General features: G+C 45.2%; 1 protein-coding gene and 1 pseudogene across 2 annotated transcripts in view; one reads left to right on the top strand and one right to left on the bottom strand.

Moving 5' to 3' along the window:
• Positions 1 to 5,147: 5,147 nt before the first annotated feature.
• STOX1 (storkhead box 1) overlaps positions 5,148 to 26,862 on the bottom strand; it is a gene marked incomplete at both ends in the record, with an annotated part of 55,287 nt that continues 33,572 nt past the window's right edge. The window contains 3 exons of the mRNA XM_080938167.1: positions 5,148 to 5,295; positions 11,493 to 13,863; positions 15,433 to 15,585. Of these exons, the coding sequence (XP_080794293.1) occupies positions 5,148 to 5,295; positions 11,493 to 13,863; positions 15,433 to 15,585 (2,672 nt within the window). The remainder of the gene's footprint in view (positions 5,296 to 11,492; positions 13,864 to 15,432; positions 15,586 to 26,862) is intronic.
• On the top strand, positions 8,688 to 8,958 carry LOC308437101 (cyclin-dependent kinases regulatory subunit 1-like; annotated as a pseudogene). The gene has a single exon. The product of its transcript is annotated as a cyclin-dependent kinases regulatory subunit 1-like (transcript).

Genomic DNA, 26,862 nt, shown 5'->3' with positions numbered 1-26,862 from the left:
TGCAGAAGTTCTCTTCCCACAATGTGTATCCTGGGGATCAAACTCATTGTCAGGTTCAGTGGTAGAAGCCTTTACCAGTGGAGTCATCTCGCTGACCCTATTTTCCAAATATCTTAAAAGAGTTCCTGATAATGCCCTGAAAAATTAGATGTTGTGTTCTTTTTCCTGCTAGTCTCTTATCAAAGGTTCTATTTTTAAAACCCCCTTGTCTTTAACCTTAGATTATTAAATTCTGAGTTTTAAAATATAAAAACAAAGTACTATTTTTAAACTTGCCTCTCTGGCTATTTCCGAAAATGTTCACTCTTCAGACCATACTTAGAAAGTAGAAGGCAAAGAGCCATTAAGATGCATCTAGGGCTTTGAAAGGTGAATGGGAAGCTCTTAACAACGAAAGAGCACGAAGCCTTTCAGATGACATGGAAATCAAGGGGCAGAGTTCTAAACTGGTGGAGAATGGTGAGGACAGATTGCGTGCTGAGGGTGCTGAGACAGAGAATGAGAGGCGAGAGGTCATATAACCGTAGCCACTTTACCTTTAAAAACCGTTAGCCAAGCATGGACAATAGCAGGACAACTGGGTTGGTAAATACAACATCACCATGGCTTCGAGGTCCAGCAGTACTCAACACTGATGAGTGAGTGCTGCTGCTGGTTTTGGCTTTTCCAGACAAGGTCTCAAGTTGCCCAGGCTGGCCTTGAACTCACTACGTAGCTGAAGTTTGCCCTAAAATTCCTACCTGCCTGCCTGTGCCTTCTCTGCTGGAATTAAATGTGTGCCACCGTTCCCCGCTGCACAGTGTCTTTAGTTGTGTGTTTAAAAAAAAAGTTTTTAATGGGAGTATGGGAGGCACTGTGGCAGCAAGAAGAGACCATCAGATTCCCCTGGAAACCACACTGTAGTCCTCTGCAAGAGCAGTACAAGGTTTTAATGGTTGAGCTCTCTCCCCAGCACTGCTTTTGCTTGTTTTGAATTGGGCTGTATGTTAATGAGGGTCAACATGAGCTACCCCAGAAGAGGGCACCATCACCCAGTACTGTGCCGTCAGAGGCGGGAAGGGGGGGAGGGGAGAGGAGGTGAGGGGGGAGAAGGGGAGGGGTGGTGGACAGCTGAGAAGACAGTAAGGCCACTGGACAGGCTGGCATCTGTCCATGGTACCCACATTCGTCTACCTTCCTCAGCCCTGGAAGGCAACACCCACTTTCCTGTTTCCTGTAAGCTTCAGACAAGTTCTCAAAACAAAACAAAAAACCAGCAACCGGCTCTTCCCATTGTTTTCTAAATCAGAGCTGACATTTAATTAATATCGTGCTTGCTAAAAAGTACATCAGCAATAGGTTCGTGGTCTAAGAACATAATATGTAGTTTAACAGCCCACCTACACGGGAATATATTACAGAGCTGGTGAGATCAATAAACTGGATTTAAAAAGAACACAAGGGGTGGTGCTAGAGAGATGGCTTTGGCTGTTAAGGGTATGTGTTCTTGCAGAAGACCAGGGTTCCATTCCCAGAACTCGAAACAGTCTTTAGCTCCAGTTATCCCCTAATCTGATGACCTCTCCTGACCTCTGAGGACACCAGGAATGCACATGGCGCACAAGCATGGGTAAAACACTCTACAAGTCAAAACTACAAAAAGAATGTCACAAGTGTGTGTGAGTGTGTGTGTGTGTGTGTGTGTGTGCTGGTGGTCTGTGTGCACATGGAGAAAGGACAACTTTGGAGAGAACCCAGTGACCCAATTCAAGTCTTAAAAACGTTGAGGAGGTCCTAAGCTTACAGTCACCAATAAAGATACAAGTAACAAAATCACTAATAAATGTGTAATAAAACTCCATTGATTTTTCTAAAAAAAAAATAATGTATTACCTTTATTGTAGTTAGCATTATGTGTAGAGAGGTCAGAGGACAACACACAGTAAGTTCTTTCCTTCTACCATGAGTCCCAGGGATTGAACTCAAGTCATCAGGCTTAGAGAGACCTTACTTAACCTACTGATTATTACAAAAGACCTGCTACTATAAGAAGAAAGACAATAAGACAAATGAGACAGTTGACAGTGTGTGGTATGTTTGTGTGGTCAGAGGACAGTATTTGGGAGTTGGTTCTCTCCTACGTAGACCACAGGGATTGAACATAGGTCACCAGGCTTGTCAGCAAGTACCTTTAGCCACTGAGCCACTTCACTGGCTCCTTATTTTTGACACTATAAACCACTTAATGTCAAAAATCATAAAAGCTTTTCAACATCTGGCCTCAACTTACCTCCCCAAAGCAAATGTCAACAAAGCTAACATTGACACTTAAAAAAAAAAAAATCCTGGAATCGGGGGTGACTCAACTGGCCTTTGTGAAATCCAGTCTTGACAGCAGACTTGATGCATTAACAATTGCTCAAATAAATTTTCTCGAAATACTATACAATGACAGCTCAGTAGATGTGGTAATTATCTGACATTTTTCAAGTCTCCTTGCCTCCCGTCACAGGACACCATCCAGACACATTGGCAATGGAAAAAGATCTATTTAGTGTGTCTTAGTGGCATTAAAGAAGCCATTTCTTTTTACAGTGACATTTGTCATGGGCACCAAGAAAACGAGAGCTGAGGCATAACTACAGTACCAGCACCAAAGCCCACAGCCAAAGCTTAGGAGAAACCTTGGCAGTTTGATAAAATTTCCCCTCCTTCCTTGAGACAGAACTTCATGTAACCCAGGCTGGCCTCAGCCGTGGCATAGCAAAGGATGACCTTGAACATCTAGGCCTCCTGTCTCCATTTCCCATTTCATATGGCACTGGGAACTGAACCCAGGACTTCACGTATGCAAGGCAAGCACTCATCCATTTGAGCTACATCCTTCCCCCCCCCAAAACCCCGCTTTTTTTCCATTTTTTATTTCTTCAGTGTACTTGGCTGGAGTCCAGCAAGACAAACTTATTTTTAAAAATAATCTTCTTTCCCCGCCCTGACCCCGGGGAATATATAACCTGCTAAGCTCTCCCTCATAGATCAACAAACTCGACATCAGTAAAGGCTTTGTTGCTATAAAATATGCTACTATATAACCACCTTTTGCAACAGAATCTGGGTTTGACTTTTTTTTAAAAAAAGTTTTCTGAGGAAACAGCCTTCTTTAAAAAAAAAAAAAAAAAATCATCTCCACCATGTTTTCCTTTCAGCATAATCCCCAACACAGACCCAATTTGGCAGCAGATTTTTGTTCTTGTATAATGCCTTTTAAAACTAGAAACGTTGAAAATGTGGCAAGTTCTCTACACATTAAACAGAATGCCTTACTACTACAGACAAAAACAGTAGACATCTGCCAACTTTTCACTTGGAGGAGTTTTGTTTTGTTTTGTGAGATTATTAGTAAATATGGCTGAAAAAAAAATGGACAGAGTAGGAGATTCAGCAGAGCAGAGGCCGGCCACTTGGCTAGGGAGTCACAATGGAGATTTATTTGACTCCACAGCCAGCAGGGATACGTTGCTTCTCAGCTACCATGTCTTCAAAGTCATCTGAAATGTGGTGGCTGAGGGACTGGGCCACGGGCTCCGTCACCTGTTCCTTATTCTGCAGCCTACAACACACTTGCCTAGACCTTAATCTGGGGACAGCATGAAATCATGAATAGTCACTAGAAAATTGTAGTGTGATTTATATTTTTCTGCCTGGTCCTTCCCCCCCCCCCCCCCAAGGATCCCCAGTTGCTAGTCAGCTGGCCCTTTAAGAATGCTTAGCTGTAAGAACTGCTTGACCCTATGGCTTTCAGTGTTGGTTGCCTCTTGAATTTCTGGGAACAGGATAGGTTATAAAAACAAAACAAAACAGCAGAGGCTGAAAAGGTGGACTGGGCTAGCAGAGCGGAAGGAGGAGGCAGTTGGTGCAGACGATAGCGTTAGGACACGGCTGAGCCTGAAGAAGCTGGCTGAGCAGACAGCCTAGAAGAGTAGTTACAGTTTGGAGCTTCTAGCATCCGGAAAACCGGGAGACGGGACAGTTTAAGCAGACTGTTGGGGAACTGAGGGAGGAAGGGTTGGGGACTTGAAGGGGCAATGGGCTGGAAACTGGGAGGAGGGCTGACCAGGAGTTAAGAGAACTGGTTACTGAAAATAGCTAGCCATTTTACCGAAAACTGTCCCCAATGTTTCTAAAAGTGACACATACAAGCAATGGGTTCCATACATTTCCAAGATGGCAGCTGTTTGTAATCATTACACACAGGTCCCCACGCTGTAGAGAGATCGGATGCGAGGAGGAGCCACAAGTCTACGGACACAGGGGTTTCAGACATCCTCAATCAATCCCATTTGGAGCCATTTGTTTATGCCCTGGGTTGGTTGAAAAAGATGCTGAACTCCAACCACCCAGGGGAAGGGTTTTTCTGGAAAGAAGGCAACACAGCCTAGCAATTCTTTCTGATAACACTTTAATTTCCAAGTATCCATCCAGCCCTTTAAACACATGTTTGCTTTCTAGGTTTTGTGTGGAATCTTTAACCAGAGAACTCCATATTCCTGATATTCCTGTGGTTAATGAGAATGGCTAGTGGGTGGTAAATCAGCATTATACGTATTGGAGAAACTAATCAAGGGAAATTGAAATTAGTGACAATTAGAAGAGGAGCAACAATTTCATGTTTCTTTTGTGTGTATTTTAAGATTTAGTTATTTTATGGACGTGAGTGTTTGTTCTATCTACCCAGAAGAGGGCATCAGATCCCACAATTGATGGCTGTGAGTCACCCTGTGGTTGCTGGGGATTGAACTCAGGGCCTTTGGGAGAGCAGGTGGTGCTCTTAACCACTGAGCTATCTCTCCAGCCCTCATGCTTTTTATTGGAAACTACAAGTTTCTAGTAAAAGGCACTAGGAGCAGCTTTTAAAATGGTGAAAAGGGATTAGAATATAATTAGAATATAATGTGGTTAAGAATAGCATATATAAATGGCTCCCAAAGATTCACATATCAATTTTTAAGAGTTCTCCAAAGTCAGTTAAGATTTCAATCCTGACATGGTGGTTTAATGCCTGTAATCATAGCACTCCAGAGGCAAAGGCAGGGGATTGCTGCTGAGTTACAGGCCAGCCTGAACTACAGTACAAGAACACATCTCAAAAAAAAAAAAAAAAAAAAGTTTTAGACATTTATAGCTGGGGTCAGTTGAAACAAGGGATTTGATGCAAGGCTTTGGCTCTTCTGAACGTCTTCATGGGTCTGCAGAAAAGTCTGTCTTCTTTTCAATCCATCCAAAATGGCTGAATTAGTAGACACCAGGCTCTGTGTCCTAAAGATAACGAAAAGAATTACTGTTTTCAGAAAGGTCCCGAATGCCATTCAAGCTTCTGTGTTTTCATTTGCTATACTAGCACTAAGGTCTTAACAAATCTATAGCAACCTTTCAGAAACCCAGCCCATGTTTCCATTAGCATTAGTGTCCAGCCCGAACCAACTACCTCCCTAACAGAATCAGTATCCGTATCTTTTAAAGCTATATTTTAATTAATAAGCTATATTGATTTTATGTTTATGAGAACACTGTAGCTGTCTTCAGACACACTGAAAGAGGGAATCAGACCCCATTACAGGTGGTTGTGAGCCACCACCAGGTGATTGCTGGGATTTGAACTCAGAACCTCTGGAAGAACAGTCAGTGCTCTTAACCGCTGAGCCATCTCTCCAGGCCCCAGAATCAATATCTTGTATAACTTCTTTTTTGCTTTTTTATTGATAATGTTCTTGTCCTGGGAGCGCTGAGCTACGTCCTCACTTAAGCACATTTGTCTTGCTCCAGTGCATAAACCCCACCAGTAAGTTACACCCTCAGCTCGACCGGTAATTTGATGGTGGATTTTGGGCTTGGTGTTTTTTCGATGGTAGGGATTGAACTCAGACCCTCATGCATACCAGGCAAGTACTCTGCCCTTGAGTACCTTAGCTCACCCCTCACTCTGAATCCCACACATCTTTGACAGTTGCAAAGAATGTAGAATCATGTGTTCTGCAGTTCAGCTTGCCTGTGTTCATTTTGTCTGAAGCTCTCTTCAAATGAGGTACCAACTATGTCCCGATCATCTGGCCCTGAAACTAACCATCAGAACCACAGGATAGAGCTGATATTTCCCTTCTTCTAAATATCTAATAATTTTAAGCCTCTCAAGAGAACCATATTACAATCAATTTTTGGAAAACTTGGGACTGAAGTGTTGCGGTAAATATTAAAAAGGCAGCGGCGACCGGTTTCAGCATGTCACCGCTCCACGCTGCCCCCACACACTCTGTGAGCCGGGCAATCTCATACATGTTAGTTCCAGCACTGGGGGGCCATATAGAACGAACATATATTTATCTCAGCATTGGCCTTCCCCCCTCTGGCGTCTCTCTCTCAGCAGAGGGCCAGCCCAATGGCTTTATCTTTGATTTACTCAGCAAATGTTACACTCCACAAAACGTCCACACCATAAACTTAGATCCAAATGATATAATCTTACCATCTAGATAAGTCAAACCATCCTATGCAAATCCATCCCTTATGAACTATTTCTAACAACCTGTATCTATGCAGAGATGGCAGAGAGGGTCATCTGCATCTTCCTCCATCTTCCTCCTCTCTTCTTCTCTCTCTCCTTTCTTAAACTTTGTTCCCGCCTACCCTTCCTTCTCATCCAACAACCGGATTTGTGCCTGGCCTCTTTTAATTTCAAACACACTGAAGAAATAGCTCTCTATTGACCCAAGTTCAATTTCAAGCACTCATGCCAGGTAGCTCACGAATACCTGTAACTTGTTCTCCAAGCAGATCTGAGGCCTTTGGTCTGTGAGAACACCTGCACGCATGTGTACACATGACCCCCCCACACACACACAATTTTAAAAATATATATAAATCTTAAACAAGAAGTTGGGCCAACAAAAGAGCTAAGCATTTAAAAGCATGGGCTACTCAGGATGGACCTGAGTTTGATATCAGAGCCCACATAAAAAGCCTCTCGAGAGGCTGTACGCAGCAGCAGTCCTAGGGTAAGATGGGAGATAACGACAGGAGAATTGGTCAGAAGCTTGGGAACTCAGAGAAGGGGCAGAAACAAGGGGACCCTACCTCACAGTGGAAGGAGAGAATGCGACTCCTTAAAAGTAGTTCTCTTATTTCCACATGAACACTGGACACACACATATAGATGCATGTGTGCATACAGTGCAAAGCAATGGAAAAGAATAACTTCTGGGAGGGGGAGGGGGAGGGGGAATTGGATTGTGGGAAAGGGATAACATCTGAAATGTAAATGCAGAGCATTTCCAGCAAAAAAATTTGGGGGAAAATTTTTAAAAAAGAAAAGAATAACTTCTCCATGGAATCAGATAGAGCAGTGGTCCTCAACCTTCCTAATGCTGTGACCCTCTGGTACAGCTCCTCATGCTGTGCTGACCTGTCAGCCATAAAATTATTTCTGCTGCTACTTCATAACTGTTACTTTGCTACTGTTATGAATCATAAGTAAATATCTGTGTTTTCCGGCAGGCTTAGGCGACCCCTGTGAAAGGGTCATTTGACAACCCAGTCCCCAAAAGGGGAGGGGGGTCTCAACCCACACGTTGAGAACCAATGAGATACACCAGTCAGCTGTTAAGAGCAGGGGCTCCAGTGGGTGGTGCTGGTGGAGGCGGGGCCGATCTCCAAGTTCGAAGGTACCATGGTCTCCAGGGCATGCAGGGTCACACAGAAAAACCCTGTCTTGAAAAAAACCAAAACCAAAGAAAGCACTGGCTCCTCTTGCAGAGGACATGATTTTTGGTTCCAGCACCCACAGGACGGCTTGCAACCATTTATAATTGAAGGGGCTCTAATGGCCCCTCGTGGCCTCTGTGGACACCAGGCACGCATTGTGGCGCACAGATATATACGTAACAAAGCACCCATATGAATAAGTTTTCCTTAACTAAAGAAGAGGAAACTAGAAAAAGAAAAACTCTTTTTTAAAAAATCGAAGTACCCAGGCTTGGTGGCTTACACCTTTAATCCAGGACACTGGAGGCAGAGGAAGGAGGAGCTCTGTGAGTTCGAGGCCAGCCTGGTCTACAGAGTTAGTTCCAGGACAGACTGAGCTGCATAGTGAAACCCTGTCTTAATACATACATACATACATACAGACAGACAGACAGACAGACAGACAGACAGACATAAGCAAATAAAAATGAAAAGTTTTGAGATATCCAGGTGCTGCTCTGGTTCATGCTATAGAAATCTCAGCACTGAGGTAGTTACTGAGCAGAGTATGGTAGTTACTCATGTGACAAACCTGATGAAAACAACTTAGGGGAAAGTAAAGTTTACTGTGTCAGAGGTCAAGTGGAGGAAGTCGTCCCCGAAATAAGGGCTTCAGGCAGCTGCTGACCTTGTACCCTGGGAGACAGTCTGGAAGTACAGTGCTTAGCTAACTTTCTCTCTTTTTTATGGTGCTGCCCACACAGTTGGGATGGGCTTTGCTATCTCAGTTCACTTCATCTAGTAATGTCTCCTAGGTGTTAATGTTAGCCATCACACTCTGAGGTACACAGAAAGGTCTGGAGTTCAAGACCGATTGAATACAAAGAAAAGAGTCTATCAAAAATCTAGGCAAGCTGCTGGGAGTTGTCTGGAGGCCTGCAGCTCGGGGTTGAGCGCCCTCGGGCATAGCAGTCATGTCTCACAAACAAATCTACTATTCGGACAAATACGATGACGAGGAGTTAGAGTACTGTTTAGTGCCGGCGCGGGGGGACTACATCCAGGCATGTCATGTTGCCCAAGGACATAGCCAAGCTGGTTCCCAAAACCCATTTGATGTCTGAATCTGAATGGAGAAATCTCGGCGTTCAGCAGAGTCAGGGATGGGTCCACTATATGATCCCTGAACCAGAACCTCACATCTTACTGTTCCGGCGGCCACTGCCCAAGAAGCCAAAGAAATGAAGCCAGCGAACCACCTCTCGGTCTCGAGCTTTACATGGCTGTCCGTACTCCCTACCATCTTTCTGATAGTGTGACCGTGTTGCTTTCTTACTTCTCACTTTGATATGTAAAGGATACACTGTTTGAATGTGCTGGTACCTGCTTTGCTTCTGGAGTTGAGCCACCAATGCCACAGCCCTGTCAGATGAGTGCGACCTTAAAGTCCTAGCGTACTTGACATCCAGCAGGCCGTTTTTGCCGTCTGTCAGAAGCATGTGAAATCAGTTCATGGCTGTTACAGGGATGGTGTGAATTTGCTGTTGTGGTTTTTACTATTGGGTATTGTATTTATGATGACTTTATGTTTTGATGTATTGGAAACTTTCCATTTTATCTGACAAATCTCTTCCTTGATTAAAGGAAGTTTTTTTATATAAAAAAAAATCTAAAAGCCCCTAACCCCGCCTCACCTTACCTCACCCCCACAAAGAAAAAACCTCGGAAGAGTAAAGCAAGAAAGTCACAAGTTGGGGCTGGAGAGATGGCTCAGTGGTTAAGAGCACTGACTGCTCTTCCAGAGGTCCTGAGTTCAATTCCTAGCATCCACATGGTGGCTCACAGCTATCTGTAATAGGATCCAATGCCCTTTTCTGGTATGTCTGAAGACAGCTACAGTGTACTAATATACATTAAATAATATTTAAAAAGAAAGAAAGTCACAAGTTAGAGACTAGCCTGGTCTACATAGTAAGACATTGTCCCCCCAAAAAAAAAAAAAAAAAAAAAAGCGGGGTCTGGAGAATGGGCTCAGCAGCTTAGAGCTCATGTTGCTCTGGCACAGGGTGAGTTTTGTTCCAAGCAATCTCACTAGGTGGCTCTATTGCCTGTACCATCAGCTCCAGGGGATCCAAGCCATCTTCTGGCCTCCAAGGGAGCCCTGTACATGGATGTACATATGTCATGCACACAAAAGAAAAAATAATTAAAAAACAAAAAAAAAACCCTCAAATAGTTGTGATAATAGCTACGTGGTGGTAGCACATGTTTTTAATCCCAGTACAGTCAGACCTCTGAGTTTGAGGCTAGCCTGGCCTACAGAGTAGGTTCCAGGACAGCCAGGGTTACACGGAGAAAGCCCTGTCTCAAAACTAAATAATAAAATTAAATCTTTAAGGAAAAAAATAGAATCATTACAGAGTTTTAAAAATCCTTTGTGGAGATAGTAAGATGGCTCAGTGGGCAGGCACTTGCTGCCAAGCTTGCTAACCTACAGCCCCAGGACCCTAGGACCTACAAACGGAAGGAGAGAACCAACTCCTTCAAGTTGACCCCTTAACCTCCACATTCTATCGTAGCACACACAATGTTACTGACGATTTTAAGCAGCGGGGAGGGGGGTGTTGAACCCAGGCTGGCTTTGAACATGCTATGTAGCCAAGGTTGATCTTGAACTCCTATTTCCACGTTCCAAGTGCTGGGATTAGATTTCTGCTACTGTGTCCCATGTATGTATACAGCACTGGAATCGAGCCCAGGAGCTTTGCGAATGCTAGGCAAGTGCTCTACCAGCTGGGCTACAACCCCAAATACTTTCTTCTTAAATATCTTAAGTCCATACTACATGGTCATATGAGCAGTGTTATTTAAGCAAGCTGAGTGAGGGAGAAACAGTCACTCACATCCTTCACTTGACATGTATAGAACCAGGGACAGATGAGAAACCCTGCAGTTCTTCAGTTCTGAACGAGCCTTGTTTTTAGTAGCTCTTGTCTAGTTTTAGAAATAATTCCTAGTAAAAATTTGGCTTCCATTAAAAAGGAACGCTATATATAGAGAGTTAGTTTTCTTTATAATGATGGAACCCCTGGGGGTCAGGCAGTCTCCTGGTCAGGCCCCACTCTCTAGGGTAGTTGGGCAACACAAACTACTAAGTTGATGGGAGGGGGAGGAGGAGGAGAAAGAAGAGGACCTTGGGAGACAGAGTCAGGCAGTTCTCTAAGAGTTCAAGGCCAGCCTGGTCCACAGAGTGAGTTCCAGGACAGCCAGGGTTACACAGAGAAAGCCTATGACAAAAAAAAAAAAAGTTGGATAGTTTGAGAGGAACAAGAGGAACGGTGAGAAGGAAGGTGAATATAATCAAATCTCACTGTGGGGCTGGAGAGATGCTTCAGTAGTTAAGAGCACTGATTGCTCCTGTAGAGGACCTGAGCTCATCTCTCAGCACCTCCAAGGTGGCTCACAACCAAAACTCTAATTCTAGGGGACCTGATGCCCCTCTTCGGACCTCACACATGCACGCATAAATACACACCCAGGCAAAACACCACACACATACAAATAAATCCTTTCTATATAGTCTGAAATCCTCAAAGAATTCATAAAAATACATTTTAAAAGTGACCTCTCTGTCCTACCTTATGGACCCCCAGTGTAATTGGATACATTTATTCTCCCAAGACTGTTGGAACGGTTGCACTTTTATTTCCAGATTCCCTCACCAGGCAGCTCCTGCAGGAGGAGCTAATAGATTCATATTACTCTCTCTGCATCCTTACCTCGGGGAATCAATCCCACTGTCTCCAGCTAGGCTGTAATTCTCTGTCCCTTCTAGGTGACTGTGTTCCCGAGGTGACCCCTGAGCCAACACTGGCACATGTGAGGTCTTGACAAGCTGTAACTTGTCTGTGAAATGCTCTTTCATTTCCTGACTTGGAAGGCTCTGTCTCCAGACAACTGGATTCTTTCCCCTATCACCAGGAGAATCTTGCAGGATCTCAACTGGGAAACTGGTTTTCCTTACAGTAGAACAGTCAAGTAAACTTCCGCCAGCAGCTTCTGGGGTCTGGGCATGGGCATCAGTGGGCTCTCCTTCGTAGTTGAAACCCCATGGGGTCCCTGAATTCAGGCCAGGCTTGTCAGCGAGATCAGGGTTTGGGGTTTCCCCTGCATTTGAAAACAACCCCGTGGCCTTGTACCAGTGATGCCTTTCAATCCCCAGGGGCTCACGCCTCTTTGTTTTGCCATTCCAGCCAGTCAGAGATCTCCCAGTCATGGCTGGTCTTCCCAAATGATCCCACGTGTCTCCACCTGCAAAGGAGTAGTGAGTGTGTCCGGGCAGCGTGTGACATAAATGATCTGTCTCAGACAAGTCATCATCCTCTAAACACAGAGAACTGCAGCCCCCATCATCCCCAGCCCCGGGGTCACTATGACTCAAGGCCACTTCATCCTGATCACTGTCAGAAAGCCCCTCATTTTTTATAATCACAATCTCCGCCTCTGGGATTTGAAATGCCTCCCTACTTAGTTCTTCTGAGTCGCCATCTTGTCTTTCGTGAGTCCTCAAGCGGTTTGCACCAACTGGGCGATCTAAGAGGCTGAGGTTTTGGAACTGGTGTACTGTCTCATCCACTGTCTTATCCTCTGCATACACAGAGGAGTCTGGGTCTAAAGAGCTACGCTGTGCGGGCAGGACCTGCTGCTTTTCTTTGGTCCCCAAGAACATGTCACAGTCGGACCAACTTTTCCTCAAGACTTCAGGGAGGACCTTGTTTTCCTTGTGATACACACCAGCTCGCAGCATACTTTCCCTGAAGGAACAGCCCCGAGAGTGGCTTGGCAAAACTCTACGTGGAGGATAATTTCCTGGGCCACCCCTGAAATCGGCGCTGACTGGATGGACAGGGGCCTTCACCACATTCGTGGTTTCTACTTCCAGTTTATCACGGCATTCTTCTGGATAGGTCGGTTGGGCTTCACCATCAAAGACTCCAGAAGGATCTGAAGAGCCTGCCCTCCGGAAAGGCTTTTCCTCTGGCCCAATGCAACTAGGTTTCAGACCATGGGTCTTCTGAACGATGTACCCTTTGGAGACAGGGTGCCCTCGGAGATGCATGCCCTGGAACGGATTATTGATCTGCTTTTTATAAATCAAGTGGGAGCCTAGCACCGCTGGATTCCTGCCACGAAAGTCATGAACTTGTTCCCTGGGACTTTTCACGGGGGCAGCAGGCTGGGCTGCAGGGACCTTGGGGTGCTTTTCCTTGACCTGTCCAGGGCTTCCTGGCTTGAGCTCGCTTCCCTGGCTCCATGCTTTGTGTCTACCCCTATGAGAGCAGCTCCGCCTGTGGGGCTTGGTGAACTGGCCCTGCCTTTTCCGAATTGCCTCTTTAGAGGAATACTTATGCCTGGTTGTCAGTCCGTCTGTTGACGTGCCCTGGCTGTTAATTTTTTTCTGTTCTTCATATTTTTGCATTAGGGCAGTGTGCTTGGTTAAGTTGTCAACAGTCAGTACAGGGTTAATTCTTTTAATGATTGCATGTTCCACATCTCGGGGGATGTTGTTGGAACTGTCCTCGTCCCGGACAGGCCACTCTTCGGGTGGGAACTGTGCAGAGAAATTGTGATACTCCGCTTTGGGCTTCTCTTTTCTAGACAGGCTGCGCCACAAGACACGGAAACCAAACCTTTTGCCTTTGTCTTTGGTGTATGGTAATGGTTTGGGGCTCACACAGATGTGGGTGTCTTCAGATGCTGAGGCTACCCGATTCTTAGTCAAAGCTGTGGGTTCCTCAAAACCTTCCTGTTTTTTTCTAGTCACATCTGCAGCAGTCAGTAGGTCCTTAGAGTGACGCATGCTTGCATCAGGGTCGCACAGACATGATGTGCAGTGGGAAACGGGGCCCTCAATGTCCCGGCTCAGCTCTGTACAACAATCCACGCTCACCAGATAGGTCCCGGCAGTGGGTCCCGAGCACCCTTCGTCTGACAGGAGGGCTCTCTTCTTTCCCTGCAAGGGTGTGTTTGTGATGAAGTACGTGCTTGGGGTAACTATGAAGTAGCCCTCTCCAGTGTGGTAAATCTTCCTCTGTTGAATTAGAGCCCCCAGTGTGCTGAAGAGAATGTCTGGGGAGGGAACAGCAATACCTAAAAAATAAATAAATAAAAATAAAAATAATTTAAAAAGTGAAACCAGAAATTCAGAATGAGCACATATTTGATTAACGAACTTGGAGCTGCTTATATGCAATTCAAATGCTAGCTGGTCAGACAGCTTATCAGGTAATGGTGCTGACAGGCCACGTATGCAGGCCTGGTAACCTGAGGCCGATGCTTAATCTTACAAAGCATCAGGAGAGCACAATTCCCTGAGTGGTCCTCTGACCTCTGCACGTGAGCTGTGACACTTACATGCCTGAACACACGCGAACACACACACACACACACACGTTTTTCTTTTTTAGTTATAAAGAGTTGAGCACACTGACTCATATCTGTCATCCCAGTGCTGGGGAGGTGGTCACAGGAAAACTGATGAAATTTCAAGGCCACTCTGCACTATATCTTGTGATCTGGGCTAGCCTGAGCTACGGTGAGATCCTATCTTAAGCAAAACCAAACAACCCAAGGAAAAACATGTGTAATTAAACTTCAGAATACTTACTAAATATACCTTGGTTCCCATAGAGACATAGGCTAGGCTAATGGCTAAGCACAGAAAACAGAAGCCTGAATATCACTGACTAGAAATCAATTTAAGATTTGAAGACACAGCAGGAAAGCAATGCCTAGCAGGTATGAAGCCCAGGTTCCACCTTAACACTGAAAACAAACAAAAAGCAAAACAGAAACAACAAGCACCTGGAGGAAGCGTTCTTGATGAGCAAGCATGGAGATAAACGTCTACAAGAACCACATAAATTATCGACAGAGGGATCCCTTACAGCATAGAGGGTAAAACAGACGCCACATTCAGATGCGGTTCGTGAGGGTGGGACTAAGCGCTTCAAATACGAGCGCTTCCATTTCTGGGAAACAGCCATGGAGAAGTGGGAGGTGGGCGAGACAAATTTTCCTTTTCCATCCCTCACTATAGAATCTGATTAAAACATGTATTTTACATATGAATAGCGACATTCAGAACATTAAAAAAAAAAAAAAAAAAAAAAACACCTTTAGGAAATGACCGTGCTGGGCTGCTGAGGTGGCTTGGCAGATGAAGGGACCAACTGCTAAGCCTGAGTTCAATTCCTGAGAACCACACTGTGAGAGACTGACTCTACCTGCCTATTGTCCTCTTTCCATATCACTACATGTGTATGAGCCATGACACACACACACACACACACACACACACACCACAGCTTTTAAAGTGTCAAGTCGATGTAGAGCTTTTGCTGACAGTGTTTGTTTTTCTGTACTGGTGGAAGAGTCCAGGGCTTTGTGCATGAGAGGCAAACATTCTACCACAGCTAAAACCCCCAACCCCACTTTTACTTTTTGAGGCAGCATCAATGTGCCAAAGCTGGCCTTGAACTTTCAGTCCTGCTCAGCCCATCAAATAGCTTAAGACTGCATGTCTCTGTCACTGAGTTGGGTCACTCATGGTATTATGACAAAAGATTCTATAGTGAGGAAATAAAAGACATTATACTCCTTATATGTTTAAGATTGTCTGTAAATAGAAACTGAACACAAATGGTGGAAACTGCGTACCTGGGTAATGTTTCATCAAGTGCTCCAAGAGGGATTCCTGAGTTACGGCCACCTGAGCCGCATTCATATCAGCTATAGCATGGCAAAGAACTTCAGCCAAGGGCACAAACCGACACTGGGCTATGGGACTCATTTGCACTGGGAAGACATCACCTGCATTGGAGGTCAAAAAGAGTTGGTGACAAATCCGTCTTATATATAGCACGAGCCATTCAGGATCAGTGAACTGAGAACAGCTTAAAGACCGACAGGACCTGCTCAGACTCTGCCCAGCATGCTCGGTGGTAGAAACTGTAGAAGACAAAGGTTTACGTCCAGGTCTCCCGGTGATGTGCCATTGGAGGTACACAGCTGTCCGGCAGTTCGTGTTTAAAAGCAGGCTTCCATATCAGCTGGGAAGCCCTGGCTTAGGGTACAGAGCATCACGTGCAGCCTGGGTACAGATAAGCCATGCTTGCCACAGTTTATGGACAACTTATCAGGGAGGAAATGAGCTACTGATGGATACAGAGTTTAGTGCACCAAAGAGAGCAACTGATGATAAAAGTCAGGTGGGGACGAAAGTCACTTTGTAAAGGGCTTGCCTAGCATTCACAAACCCCCAGTAAGGCATGAGGAGCATGGTGGCACACCTGTAATTCTAGCACTTGAGACAGACAGTGGAGAATCAGAAGTTCAAGGTCACCCTCGACTACATAGTGAGTTTGAGGTTAGCCTGCACTAGTTGAGACTTAGTCTCAAAAATGAAAAATAGATATAGCTCAGTGGTAGGGCACTTGCCTCGCATGTTCATCTCCTGACGTGAGGCCTTAGGTGCAACTCAAGGTACCTTGCACACACGCTAATAAACTAATCTACTACTGCCCTGTAGCCCCAGAAGTCAGGAATGGAGGCAGAAAGATCAGAAGTTCAAGGTCATCTTCTGCTACATAGTAAGCTTGAGACCAGTGTTGGCTACATAAAACCTTTTCTAAAGTAAATAAAACAAACAAACAAACAAAAACACTATCTAGAAGTAATTTCCTCTTTAAAATCCATGTACAATTTTATATAGATTTCCATGGGAGATGCTACTATCTCTCATGAGAGACACTCCGGAGAACATTTGCTTTATTTTTCTCTAAGAAACCCCTTCCACCATGTGTGTCCAACCCTTTAACACTTCACAACAAAGTTGTCATCTCCAAGTTTCTCACAACAAAGTTGTCATCTCCAAGTTTCTCATGCTTAGGACCCCCCAACAAATGAATTACAACAATACCAAAATCTCATGCTTTCCGTTCATTTCCAACGTGGGGGTAGGGATATTTACAGCCGCCTCAGGCTGCTGACAGTCCGCTGGACAAAGGTGGGAAGACTTTCCCAGCTCATTCCCTGACAGCCGTTGCTAAGCTCCATGCTGCAGGTGCATAAATCAAGGTCTGAGTCCAGGAAAGCGAGATGAACCCTAGCCCCCAGGTTTTTTCACTTTGTGATGGATGCTGGGAGGGCTTCCGAGCTACAGCAAACGCCTGCTTCTCTTACTGCTGCTCTCTTGGCTTCTGGGACAAAGTGAACTTTTTGTGCAGAAGATCCCATGTGCTGATCCAATCAGATTTCACAATTCCAGAAAAATTCCTACTGGGCAGAAACTTAAACAGCACCCTTAAGGATGGGCTTGTTCCACACTTTCAATCGCAGACCTGTCAAAGCACTAGGTCAGAGAGAAACTGCAAGCCCAAGGGTGGACCCTGCAAAGTTCCCTCTGTTACACAGTAACTCCTGGGTGCTTCAGATCCTAGCCTCCTGCCTCCATGGTGCCACATGTTGGATGCTCTTGGGACTCACATCTGTGAATGCACCTGCATTCCTTGGGAGACCACTGTGAACTCAAGTTTGATGACTATGCCAGTCAGCCATGTCTGCACAGAGGTTTATATGTGGATGGCAGAAACACCAACCTCTATGTCTGTAGAGGGGAGGGGATTTACAGGGACATACTGTGAGACCTTGATGCCTCTTTGTGGGTCAAAAGCCTTGTCACAATGATACAACATGTGACGACACTGTTGACAGCCATGTTTGTCACTGCTGGTCTGGATACACAGGTGCCCGCCCTAACTGAAACAGATCTACAGGGGCACACTGCAGACCTGCCTTCCTCCTTCAACTTCGGTGGAGCATCAGGCTGTGTTTGTGTCTGTCAGCCTGGATCCACAGACAGGAGCCTAGCATGACTGTCCTCTGAGAGGCTCCACCCAGCAGCTGACCGGAAACAGATTCAGAGACCCAGAGCCAAACATCAGACAGAGCTTGGGAAGTCTTGTGGAAGAGTTTGTGGGGGTAGGAGGATTGAGGAACCCAAAGGGGATAGGGCTCCTATCCAACTGAGTCAACTAGCCTGGACCCTAGCAGGCTCCCAGAGACTGAAGCACCAACCACAGAGCATCTCAGGGCTGGACCTAGGCTCCTGCACACATGTAGCAGACGTGCAGCTTGGTCTTCATGCGGGACCCCCAACAACTGGAGCGGGAGCTTACCCTCACTCTGTTGTCTGCATTGTTTCCTAACTGGGCCTCTGTCTGGCTTTTGTCTGGCCTCTGTCTGGCCTTGTCTGGCCTCTGGGAGAGGATGTGCCTAATCCTGCAGTGACTTAGGTTGATTCCTTGAGAAGGACCTCCTGCTTTTCAGAGGTGAAGGGGAAGTGGGGAGTGGCTGTGTGAGGGGAAACTGGGATGAGAGAAGGACTTCTATCTGGATGCTAAATAAAGAAATAGAAAAAAATAAAAGTAGTTAGGCCAAAAGACAAATACCATCAAGATAGGACAAAATAGAAGCCAGGATCCATGTCTGATATAGTTTCTACAACCAATCAGTCGAGAGATGGACAGACAGACTAGAACGGATTTTTAAAGTTTTTTTTTTTTTTTTTTTAAAGACATGCCCTCAACTATGTTTCACTGGCTAGCCTGGAACACACTATGTAGACCAGGCTGGCCTAGAATTCAAAGAGAACCACCTGCCTCACCTCCGAAGTGCTAGAATTGATGGTGTACATCACCACTACCAAACCTTTTTGTAATCCCTTGTTGCATTCCACTGGTTGATTTATTTATTAACTTTCATTTTTAAGTCATAATGGAAGGAAAAGAACATGTTTTAAAGGAAATTTCAAAGTGTACTTTGAGGGGAAAGGCTGACAGCAGTAAGTCAGACCCTTGGAGCTACCACCTTCAAATGCTGACTGGACACCAGGCAGTGGTGGTTCAAGCCTTAATCCCAGCACTCAGGAAGCAGAGGAAAGTTCAAAGCCAGGCAGGTCTACAGAGCAAGTTCCAGGACAGCCAGGACTACACAGAGAAACCCTGTCTCAAAAAACAAACAAAAAACGACCCTTTCACAGGGGTTGAATATCAAATATTTACATTATGACTCATACCAGTAGCAAAATTACAGTTGTGAATTAGTAACAAAAATAATTTTATGGTGGTGGTGGGGGGGTCACCAAAGCATGAGGCACTGTATTGAAGAGTTGTAGCCTTAGGAAGGTTGAAAACCACTGCTTTAGACTAAAGCAATCAATCGGTACCTCCTGGTGTCGAATACCTTAGGAAGCCCCTGACTGGTAGATCAGAGGCTGAGAAAGTGTGACCTGCTCTTGGAAGTGGTGACAAGGACTTTACAACCCAACACAAGGGGCCGGGGGTGGTGGCAATTGTCACTCTTGTCTCAAAAGAGTAGGTTTGGTTCTCAGCAATCATATGGTAGCTTGCAACTCCAGTTCCAGGGGATCTAATGCTTTCTGACTCCCTGGGCACCAGGCACTCACATGGTGCACATACATAAACATGCAGACAAAACATTCATACACAGGGCTGGAGAGATGGCTCAGTGGTTAGAGCACTGACTGCTCTTCCAGAGGTCCTGAGAGTTCAGTTCCCAGCAATCACATGGTGGTTCACAGTCATCTATATAACGGAATCTGATGTGTGTAATCTGATCTTCTGGTGTGTCTGAAGATAGTGACAGTGTACTCATACACATAAATCGATCTTTTTAAACTTTTTCATACATTTAAATTAAGTCTCAACTAAAAACAATCGAATGGAAAATAAGAGCTCATCATGGAGGCAAAAACGGAGGTTCCTTATGTGAGGACGTAAAGCCCCACCCCCAACCTCAGGTGCAAGCCAATCGAGAAAATTATCCACATGAGAATCAATGCAATCCTCGTCAAAATCCCCATGACCTCATCACAAAAATAACGTTTAAAAGTTGTGAAATTCAGGGGCTAGAGAGTGCTCTGCATGTGCATCAGAGGTCCAACTCCCAGCATCCATGTAGAGGCTCACAAACCTGGGGTAACTCAGCTCCGGGGATATGAGGCTCCCTCTTCCAGCCTCTGTAGGCAGGTGTCATGTATGAGGTGCAGGCAAAACACTGCATATACATAAGCTAAAATTTACAACAAAATCCTGAATTCATATGAAAGCACAAAAACTAGCACGTAGTCAAAGCAGCCCTAAGCAAAACACAACGCTGGGCTGGGTTTGGTAATGCATGGGTTCCTTACAATTTCCTTAGGAGGGCTGGCTGGATCTACAGGCGGGTCACAAGTTTGAGTCTAGGCTAGGCTCCAAAACAACTTACAAGTCTGTTTTGATTCGATATCTTAAAAGCAAAAAACCAACAACAACAACAACAAAAACAACTCAACAACAACAACAACAACAAAATAATAATCCCAGGTGAAAGTAGATAGGAAAATAAAAGGGTGATGGGGGTGGGGGGGATATTTGAGGTGAGAGAAGGTACATGGGGATGAGGAGAGAGATGGGGATGAGGAAGAGCTATGGGGACGGTCAATCAAAACTATGTGAAAATTCTATAAAGAAATCTAATACATAAGCTAAAAATTAAAAACCAAAACTTGGGTGCTGAAGAGCTGGGTCTTCAGTTAAGAATACTTCCTGCTCTCCCAGAGGACCCAGGTTCAATTCCCGACACACATGAGGTGACTCCCAACTTTCTGTAACTCCACTCTAAGTGTTCCAACACCCCCATTGAGCCTCCTAGGGGCATCTGTAGTCTCATGCACATAATCCTCACAGAAAAGATACACATATGTGGATAACTTAAAATAAAATACATTTTAAAAATTAACTCAAGGGCCAAGAAAGATGGCTTAGCAACTTAGAGCACTGGCTGCTCTTCCAGAGGACCCAGGTTCAATTCCCAGCAGCCACATGGCGGCTCACGAGCACCCTAGAGGTTCGGACAGTCTTCTGGCATACACAGTGATTGTCACATGCAAGCAAAAATTCATACACATGAAATAAGTAAATCTAAAAACAAATGTTCTAATGAACTCAGAATGAACCAAAGACCTTAGAAGAAAACCCAAGCTATTCCCCCCTGGGACTACACAAAGGAGTCGCCATTGCTTAACCAATTGTTTCTACGGTTCATAAGAGACTGTGCTAGCACATAACACAAAACAGAAGGAAGGCTTCTTGAGAGTTTTGAGAGCACTCATACATGCGTACAACCTTTTCTGTGTCGTACATGTAAGAACTTCCATGGAACACTAATTCTAACATTTCATGTTTAAAACACAAGCCTCCCTCGATAGCATCTGGGCCCCCGCACAGGTGTTCTTGTGGAAGACATGGTGCCAGGCAACCAGCCAAGAGGAGTCACTGAACCTCGGCTAATTATGGGGATCCAGGAAATCTGAGCCCATCTCTCTGGGGCCTGGGTACTGAATCCCACGGTGGGAAAAGTGCAGACAAAAAGAGCCTGCAGAGGCACTTGGGCTTTAATCAAAGAGGATGCTAGCCCAGGGTAACCCGAGAAGATTACCCGATTCCAAGCTGCCCTTTTATCTGCCAACTTTTTTTTTTTTAACCTTAAAATGAATCCTGACCTTGTTTTAAAAGGAAAGAAAGCAAGCCAAACCAGCCTTTTTGTAACAACATGCTCTTCGTTGGTCAAAGATAATGGGTTCTGCACAAAGCCCAGTGACTTTAAATGATTGGGTCTGCTGTGTTACAACTTCAAATAGGTTCAGGGGGAAGAAATCAATCAGAATGAAAATAAAATCAAGAAATGTTTCAATACTGTAAAACCACGCCCTCTGAGTCTCCCTTTCAGCTGAGTGAGAAAGAAAAGAGAACACACCATTTACATCTACAGACCAAATAACACCAGGGCTCAGAGCTGGCAATAGGTCTAAGGCAGCTGGGCATCTGCCATGAAAGGGAAATCCTTAAGCACAGTAGATACAGGATATGGGGGTACTCTGCTCTAGTGGTTTCAGAAAGAACTGAAGGCTAGAGGGTGTACCATGCCTGGCATGCAGGAAGCCCTGGGTTTAGGTCCCAGCACCACAGAGAACAGCTAGGATGATCCCTATCTATAATATCGGTATCAGGGGTTCAGGGCCACCCTCTGCTACAGGGCAAGTTCGAGGAAAGCTTGGCAATACAGGAAACCAAGTCACAAACCGAGAGCCTGAGGCTAGCGTGTGAACCATTAGGTATGCGCTTTAACTGGAAAGAAAGCGGGACAGCATTGAGTCAGGGAGGCTTAAGCTCACGATGATGGACAACAGAGTTTGTTGTGCTTTCCACGTGGCAGTGAGTGCTTGGCTGCAGCAAGTCTGGAGCTGAGTCTTCCTTTGCTATACCCCCACCATGTCCCGGCGGCAGAAGAAGGTATTTATTTTAAGATGTATGGGCTGAATAGTCTGCAATAGATCACAGGAAGAATTAGCTTTGGACAGTCACGAGGGCTTGTCTGCGAAGCTCAAGTTTGTCTAGAGAATCCATTTAACCTCTGTACTCAACAACAGGTTTTCAGAGACCGGCTGGCTCCGTTCACTAGCACCTTTATCCGGGTGCATGCTGTGGGAGGTCTGGGTCTAGTACCGCACAGTTCCTCTCCAAGGACTTCAAAGTCAATAATGTGCTAGGACCCAGGAGGACTGAACTCGACAGATCTGCTCCAGGATGGACCTGCAGGATATCTCCTTGATTGTGTTTCTGGCCCATATTTAGTCCATCTCATAAAGTAAAAGTACGTCAATGGTTCTGTATGGATTGGCTGGCTCATCATCAAACTCAGCCAAGTGTCAAGTCCGCTCCTGCAGGATTTCCCTCATAGCCAGCTCTGACATGGTGCCTTGGAACTGCAGAATAATCAGTAATGTAGTGAACCCAAGGAAGAAAGGAAAGCCAGGCAATGGTGGCGCACGCCTTTAATCCCAGTACTCAGGGAGTTTGGGGCTAGCCCTGAGGGGAGGGGGAAGGTGGGGTTTCATGCATCCCAGACTGGTTTCAATCTAGATATGTGGCCAAGGATGATCCTAAATTTCTGATCCTCTGCCTCCCAAATGCTAGGATCACAGGTAAGCACCACCACACCCGAGAATTCATGCATGCTAAGCAAACATTCTACCAACTTAACAGCATCCCCAAGCCCCAGTGTGTTACTCCTGACAGCTTCCAGCCATCCCAGACTCATCTGCCTTCTCTTCTTCCTCCACAACAAAGCCCCCCTTAAGCAAGTGTCCCCTGGCCACAGATTTGACCAATATGGCAGTCTTGCACAGGCTGGTGGAGGATTTCTGCATCAGCTGACGGTAGCTGGACATTGAGACTTTGAGGTGGTTCTTTTCCCTACCCTTTATCTCTATCCACAGTTACACACACACACACACACACACACACACACACAGAGAGAGAGAGAGAGAGAGAGAGAGAGAGAGAGAGAGAGAGAGAGAGACATATCACTATATAGGAGAGAAAGAAGATAGAGGAGACAGAGATCCTTGAATCTAATTTCTTTTCTCTTCTTTGAGCATGACTACTAACAAACCACAATCAACACCTCCTGAACCAACCCATCTGGTAGAGAGAGCCCTAGCATTTATATACCCTTTGGAAAGTTCTCAGAATCCCCAACATCGCACTCACAGAAACTATCTGCAGCTGACAAAATTTTCCAGGCCTCTTTACTAGAGCAGGAGGCAAATCATAGCCCCCACACTCAGGATTAAAATGAAAACATTCTTGCAATTTTTCTGTTTTCTAAGAAACTGGAATTCCAGAATTATCAAAACAGTTGCTACACCTAATGTTGCCCCCAACCATGCCCCAGGTGACTTTGTGGCACCTGGCTCCCGCGCACCAGCTGCCTACAGGTTTGTGCCCAACCTGGATACTCCTTGGTCCTATGATGTACCAGTCTGGCAGCTGACTAGGGGATAAGCTAGAGTGAGACACACCAGCCTAGGGTGCTCCAAGCACAGAGTACGGGACATGGGTCAACAGTGTCCTTCTTTTCAAGTGATGTATGTGCTAATATCAAATGCCATTTGTGTAACAAATGATAGATGCCTTAGGCCAGTGACAGATACTCCACAGACAATACATAGACGCAGAGGAAAAATAGGCAGCCTTACACAGGACTGTCTTTTGAGCTCTAGCTTCATCCCCTGTGACCACCACCCTCTCTCTCTCTCTCTTTTTTTTTTTTTTTGCAGGCCTCTCTCCTCGCCCATTTTCCCCATGCCTTCCTCGATTTCAATAGAGACACAGGTCTCTGCTGGCAGGGGAAGAGCTAGTGGCTCAAACATGCTGCTGTCAGAAGGCAGCGGCCATGCACACTGTTGTGCCGTCAGGGCTGACACCAGCTGGCCTTTAACCATTACAAATAAGCCTGGTACAAGAGCCGAAGACTCAAGAAAGTAGAGGTCAAAGTCAGACTGCAGTACATAGTCAGGCCTGTATCTAAAAACAAAACATCCCAAGAGTTCAGGCTATAACTTAGGGGCAGAGCATTTGCAGAACATTCCACAGGGCCCTGGGTTGTATCCTAAGGACCTAGAACACATGCCAGAGAGCCCACAAACCTAGGGGTTTAAAGAATAAACTAAACGCCAGGTGGTGGTGGCACATGCCTTTAATCCCAGCACTTGGGAAGCGGAAGCAGAAGCAGGTGGATCTCTGAGTTCAAGGCCAGCCTGGTCTACAGAGTGAGTTCCAGGATAGCCAAAACCACACAGAGGAAGAACCCTGTCCGGGGGTCAAGGGGCATAATCATCACACATTCTAGAGACCAAAAGTCTGAGTGTTTTAATTCATCTTGCTTTGGGTCTCAAGCCATACTCAAAGTGTTGGTTACCCTAGGTTCTTTTTTTTAAAATTTTTTTAACTTGAGAAAAGGTCTTACATAGGCCATACTGCCCTCAAACTTGCTACATAGCCAAGGCTGGCCTAGAACTCTGATATTCCTGCCTCCGGCTCTCAAGTCCTGGGATTCTAGGTATGTGCTGCACGCACAGCCTTCAGCCTGGTCTCTTACCTAGACAGTTGCGTTGAGGTCTGGGGCAGAACTCCCTTGTGATCTATAAAGCTGATGACTAAGGTCCCTTATCTCACCAAGAGTGGTCCAAAGATGAGCCTTTCTCAGAAGTTCAAAGGTCCCTGCAGGTCTCATGGAGCTGCCCTGTCATCTTCCCCACAGTGAACCCTCCTCACACACACCTCGACTCTCAGATTTGCTTTCAGTTTGCTTCTGCTACTAGTCAGACACATTTGTTTTTGAGGATTTTTATAGGCCATGCTCGTCTCTGAAATGCACAGGACCCTCTCGTTTGGGGAGTCCGTGGTATTTGTAAAGACCCTCTGCCATGTGAGGTGACATTGACAGGTTCCAGGGAGCTGTTGATGTAGGTGTGTGGTAGACCACTCTCCCTAGCACCTCTGGTATAGACAACCAATAGCTAAAGAGAGAGGACGAAGCATTTGGGCTGTAGAGAAGGCTCGATGTGCTGGCTGCTCTTCCAGAGGACCTAGATTCAATTCCCAGCACCCATGTGGCAGCTCACAGCTGCCTGTCACTCCACTTCCAGAAGATCTGATGCCCTCTTCTGGCTTTGGAAGGCACCAGGCATGCAAATGGTACACAGACATACATACAGGCAAAACACACATATCTAAAATTTTAAAGAATTACAAAAATAAAACTCTTTAAATTATAAATTAAACTTAGTCCCTCATTTCCCCCTAACTCCCACGCCCACAAAAAAAGTGTGTGCAAGCTTTCTTCCTGGATTTCTAGGCAAACCCGAGACAGATTTGAGGTGCCATTTTCCCCCCAAGAGATCCTAGAGGCCACACAGGGGCAGCTCTCATTGTATCATAACAATCAATATAAAATATTACTGGGGCTGGCAAGATGGCTCAGCAGGTAAAGGTGCCTGCCACCAAGCCTGAAAACCTGGGTTTGATCCCTCAGAGCCACATGGTGAAAAGGAAGAATCAACTTGTCCTCTGACTTTTCATATACATATGTGGCTCGTGCACACGTGTGTGTGTGTGTGTGTGTATACAAATAGGCACAGCGCAATAAATGTACCTTTAAAAACAACACAGTCTTAAAGAGTACCTTGTATATAACTGTGAGAGACAATCTAGTGCCAAACTGTTATCTGAATAATAAAATTTCCATATAACTTTTTTTCAAATGCTCTTTTCTATCTTCTCAGCTCTCACATTTAAAATGAGCCCCACTGGGGAAAGGGTGTCAAACATTCCAACCAGGGTTTCAGGGTTCTAATCCGGGTCTGTTGTGTGGCCCCAAGTCACCACAGATTTCTTCTGATCTGTTCCCTCCCCCTGCTTGCATGTGTGGGGCTTAGATATGCACTTTTCAAACTGTTTTGTAGAACATTCACTACATGAAGCTCTCTGTAAGAAAAAAGTCCTTAGTGCTGGAGAGAGAAAGCTTAGCAATTTTGAGCTTTGGTGGTTCTCCCAGAAGACCTGGGTTTCTTTTTTGGTTCTTGGCAAAAATGAAGTACAGAGGACCAATTTGATTCCCAGCATCCACAAGGCAGCTCACAACCATTTGCAACTAAAGTTTCAGGGGATCTGCTGCCCTCTTCTGGCAATCGAATGCACTGCATGCATGTGGTACAGAGATACACAACGGGCAAAAGACTCATATGCAGAAAATAAAAATAAAGGTTAAGGGGCTGGAGAGATGACTCATTGGTTAAGAGCACTGGCTTCTTCCTGAAGACTGGGGTTCAGTTCCTAGCACCCACATGGCAGCTCTCAACTGTAACTCCAGTTCCAGGGGACCTGACTTCCTTAACACCGATGCATATAAAATGAAAAAAATTTAAAGGTAAATTTATTTTGAGACAAGATCTCTATGTAACCTTGGATGTCTTGGAACTCACTATGTAGACTAAGCTGGCTCAGAGTTCTTCCTGTTGGGATTAAAGGTGTTTACTACCAAGCCCACCAGGCTAAACAAAAACAAAAACAAAAAACAAAACAAAAAAAAAAACCAAAAAAAAAAAAAAAAAACAAAAACAAAACAAAAAGAAGAAAACCAAACAAAAAAACAGAAAAAAACTTTTTAAAGAAAAAAGGTCCT

The sequence above is a fragment of the Micromys minutus genome, assembly GCF_963924665.1.
Source record: "Micromys minutus genome assembly, chromosome: 25".
Classification (NCBI taxonomy): Eukaryota; Metazoa; Chordata; class Mammalia; order Rodentia; family Muridae; genus Micromys; species Micromys minutus.
The sequence above is the reverse complement of the archived record's forward strand: the minus strand, read 5'-3'. Positions and strand labels throughout refer to the sequence as shown.